The following is a 4,423-nucleotide window of genomic DNA, read 5'->3' as shown; positions in this document are numbered from 1 at the left end:
GTTACGGTAGTTAATTATTGTCGCGTAGTCGTTTAATACCTACCCAATAAATAAAACCGTTTGTTAACTTTGTGCGGGACTTGTAAAACAAAACAGTTAAAACCGCAACCTAATATATATTCCTATTTACTAACTTTTTCAACGGTTTCCGTGTACATAGAACCGTGCCTATAAATTCGTGCGCTATCAATATAACCGGTCAGTTAATTTTAAAAGTCCAACGTTCAACATGTCGTTCAGTCCAGGTAATGGTACCTTCATTAGAAGCGATTCACCACATACTGTACCATCGAGTCGGCAACCGTCTTCAGATCGCGTGTCGTTTTTAAAACTGAAAACAGTGTCAGTCTTTAATCGACTTGAGCATACAGCAGCAGAGATGAACACCGAAATGCTACAAGGCATGGATGAGTACGGCTTGGCAGCAATCATGGAATCAGTGGGAGATTTGAAAGCAACATTCACCGCCGCTCACACCAGTTTGGAGGAAATGGACTTTGAGTCTATTGCCAGTGACTTGCCCTGCAAATTCGATGCTACATTAGTGAAACTTAAGGCAAACCTGCAACGAGAGATTGGGAGACGTAGCACAGGTCAGCACTGCTCGACATTTAGAGCGAACACTGGTGACTCGCAGTCGATCATCGTGAATGCCAATCGTTCTCGTCTGCCTTTGCTAATGCTACCGAAATTTAGTGGCGCGTACACCGAGTGGAGCAACTTTTTCTCGATGTTCCCCTCCGTCATTGACAACGATGGCGACCTAACGCAAAGCGATAAGCTGCAATACCTGCGTTCCTGCTTGAGTGGTGCTGCTTTGGATACTATCCAATCTCTGGAGATAAATGAAACTAATTATAAAAATGCATTAGATTTACTCAAAAAACGTTTTGATAACAAGCGAATTATATTTCAGGCACACATCAGACAGATCTTTGGGCTGGACAGGGCAGATGCATCCGCAAGCAAGTTGCGGGAGTTGACGGACAAGGTTACATCACACATACGCGCGTTGCAGTCGCTTGGATCACAAGAACAAATCGCTGACTGCATCATAGTTGAACTACTAATCCAGAAGTTGGACAAGGCTACTCAATCCAAGTGGGAAGAAAATTCATCTAGCAACGAACTGCCGTCGTGGGATCAGTTAGCTGTATTTTTGGAAAAGCGGTGTCGTACCCTTGAAAATGTGGAGCATGCCATACAAACCCAAACGGATCAAGTTGAAAGAAACAGTAAAACTGTAAGTACAAATATAAGAAAATCATTTGTCGTTTCGAATGCCTCTGTAGGTGGTTGCGCCTTTTGTCGGTGCCCTGATCATAGAATTTACCACTGTCAGCGATTTTCCACTCTTTCTCCAAACCTTCGCCAAAAAGAAGTCAAGAAGCTCTCACTTTGCCTTAATTGTCTAAAGGGTGGTCATCAGATGAGAGATTGCAAATCTGGATCCTGTAGAGATTGTCAACTGAAACACCACACGCTTTTGCATTTTGACCGCACATCTTCTGCTTCAACTTCTATATCAGGCTCAGTCACGCAACCACCCACGTTGCAATCAAACACCATAGCTGCAACATCATCTGTCCCTGGCCATGCCCTCACTTCGAGATCTCCATCTGATGCTGTGCTTCTAGCCACTGCAGTCATTTTTGTCAAAAATCGTGCTGGTACCTTCGTGCCATGTCGGGCGCTTTTGGATTCGGGTTCCCAGCTTCACTTTATTACAAATCGTTTTACTAATCAATTACAACTTCGTAGGACCAAATATTCGGCGGCAGTTTCGGGCATCGGGGATGCCAACCTGTCAACTGAAGGCTATTCGGCCAATGTCGTACTGAAGTCGCGGACTTCAGATTTCTCAACGCACATCACTTCCGTCGTTGTTCAAACAATCACTGACAATCAGCCTGGTTTTTCAGTGAGCATCGCGGACTGGAACGTCCCTTCGAACATCCAACTAGCTGATCCCAATTTCAACATACCTCAGCGTATTGACTTGCTCATCGGAGCAGGACTATTTTTCGAACTTCTCTGCGTTGGACAGATGCAGTTGGCGCCCGGATTTCCAGTTCTTCAAAAAACTGTTCTCGGTTGGGTGATATCAGGTGGTGGTCAACAGACTTCTAAGCTTTCGTCATTTGTGGCCAATCAAAGGTCTTCGAGAGACATCGACTCTGATACCCGACTAGACGATTTGGTACGTCGCTTCTGGGAAGTAGATCACGTTTTTGAGCCAATCACTAAAACAACAAGGGAGGAGCTCGACTGCGAGGCGCATTTTCAGCAAAATGTTTCGCGTTTACCTTCAGGCGAGTACTCGGTTCGCTTACCTTGGAAACTCGGCACAGAATCATTAGGCGAATCATACACACAAGCAAAGCGACGATTTGAGAGCCTTGAGCGCAAGGAAGATAGCTCCACAACAAAGCTCAGGGTCGTTTTTGATGGTTCTGCTGTCACAACTTCGGGCCTCTCATTAAACGAGATTCTAATGGCGAGGCCGACCATACAACCCAAACCTTTTATTCGCTTTCGTACGTTTCCCGTTGCACTTATTGGAGACATTTGCAAGATGTATCGTTGCGTTCGCGTCTCTGCAGCCGACAACATTTTCCAGTGCATTTTGTGGCGGGACCTTCATCACATTTCTGATGCAGAAAGGGAAACCTTCCTTAAGGGGGAGGTAGGGTTTAGCGCTAAAAAAAAAACACTTGTTTTGTGAATTTTTTACAGAAATATGGCTTAAGATACTTTAATAAAATCAGTTACATGTTATTGTACATCTTTTCAATAAGTTTTTAAAAAATATTAATAATAAAATATTGACAAATAAGCCCATGACAGAGTTTTTTTTGGAGATATGTTTTTCGAGAGGTGCTCTGCGGTGCCAATCGGCATTCGTCGTAGAATCATCTGAAACTAAAAAAGTCGAATTTTTCAGTTAAAGTATGACGTAATGCTCCCCCCTACATTAATAAAAATTTTTTTTTTTCATTTTTGTAGTTTTGGTGGCAAAAAAACGTAAAACGAGCATTTTTGGCGAAAAATTTCGCCATATTTGTAAGTGAAAAACAACCTTAAAAAACAAAAAATAAAAAAAAAACAGTGTAGGGGGGAGGTATTTTTGATTTAGAAAACGTGTGCCAAATTTCAAAAGAATCGGTTGAATAGTTTCGGAGTTGTGATTGGCACCGACTTTTAAGAAGTCGTTTCGGGAAAAACGCGTTTGAAAAAATGACTCTGAAAAATTATCTATGCTCCGCATTCGAGGTAGAGTGCCTACAAAGGCTATAACTTTGAGAGTTCTGCTCCGATCCACTTAAAATTTTGACACAACATTCTTGAAATGATTTACTATAAGATGAGTGAAGAAAAAAAATTTCGATTTTGTGACCCTACCCCCCCCCCCCCCCCCTTAAATTCGATGACGCGCGACACCTTAGAGGCACCAGAAATTCTAAACGGTCTGCACTATCAACAATAGCTCGAAAACCTTTTGAGCACATCATGGCTGATTTGCCTAAGGAGCGCATTCAGGCCTCACGAGCCTTCATCGTCACAGGAGTGGACTACTGCGGTCCATTTTACTTCAAACCCGAAACCCGTAATAAGTCACCCCAGAAATGTTATATCAGCGTCTTCATCTGTTTCGCAACCAAGGCCGTATGGAGGGAGCTAGTGAGGGACTTTCCAACAGGTGCTTTTTTGGAAGCTCTCAAGCTATTTACGACAACACGCGCCATGCCAAGCTGTATTTGGTCAGACAACGCAACCAATTTCGTAGGCGCTAAGAACGAGTTGAGAGACCTAAAACGCCTACTCCTAAGCCAAGAGCACCGCAGTAAGGTTCACGTTCACTACCTCAACAATGGTTTCGACTGGCGATTCATACCACCTCGTTCACCACATTTCGGCGGCTTGTGGGAAGCCGCAGTAAAAATGGCTAAACAGCACCTGTACCGCACTCTTCGCTCTGCAATTCTTGGTTTCGATGAACTGCGTACATTGGTATGTCAAATCTCTGCTATAATTAACCTCTTGTACCTCTTTCAGAAAATCCAGAAGACCTTGATGTTTTAACTCCAGGTCATTTTCTTATTGGCGGCCCGCTTACAGCTGCTCCTGAGCCTAACATCACGCATTTGAATTACAATCCACTCGGTCACTGGCAGCGTGTCACATACTTCTAACAACTATTTTGGAAACGGTGGAGCGAAGAATACCTCACTCTTTTTCAACAAAGAGCAAAATGGCGCACCCCTCACCCCAATGTGCAAATCAACGATATTGTATGCATTAAAGCGCCTCTTAAGTCGCCTCTTGCGCGCGTCATCGAAGTTATTACTGGTGAGGACGGTGTTGCACGAGTAGCTGTTCTACGTACATCCACTGGCCTTACACGTCGAGCTGTTACTAAATT

The 4,423-nt window shown here is 43.7% G+C and overlaps 1 protein-coding gene across 1 annotated transcript; it reads left to right on the top strand.

Annotated features, from left to right (window-relative positions):
• Window positions 1-229: 229 nt before the first annotated feature.
• LOC129248695 (uncharacterized) lies at window positions 230-4,193 on the top strand. The gene is made up of 3 exons (XM_054888323.1): window positions 230-2,537; window positions 3,488-4,003; window positions 4,057-4,193. The coding sequence occupies exons 1-3, from the start codon at window positions 230-232 to the stop codon at window positions 4,191-4,193; spliced, it is 2,961 nt and encodes a 986-aa protein (XP_054744298.1).
• The last annotated feature ends 230 nt before the right edge of the window (window positions 4,194-4,423 follow it).

Source organism: Anastrepha obliqua, chromosome 5, assembly GCF_027943255.1.
Source record: "Anastrepha obliqua isolate idAnaObli1 chromosome 5, idAnaObli1_1.0, whole genome shotgun sequence".
Classification (NCBI taxonomy): Eukaryota; Metazoa; Arthropoda; class Insecta; order Diptera; family Tephritidae; genus Anastrepha; species Anastrepha obliqua.
Note: the sequence above shows the minus strand (reverse complement) of the source record. Positions and strands in the feature narration are given on the sequence as shown.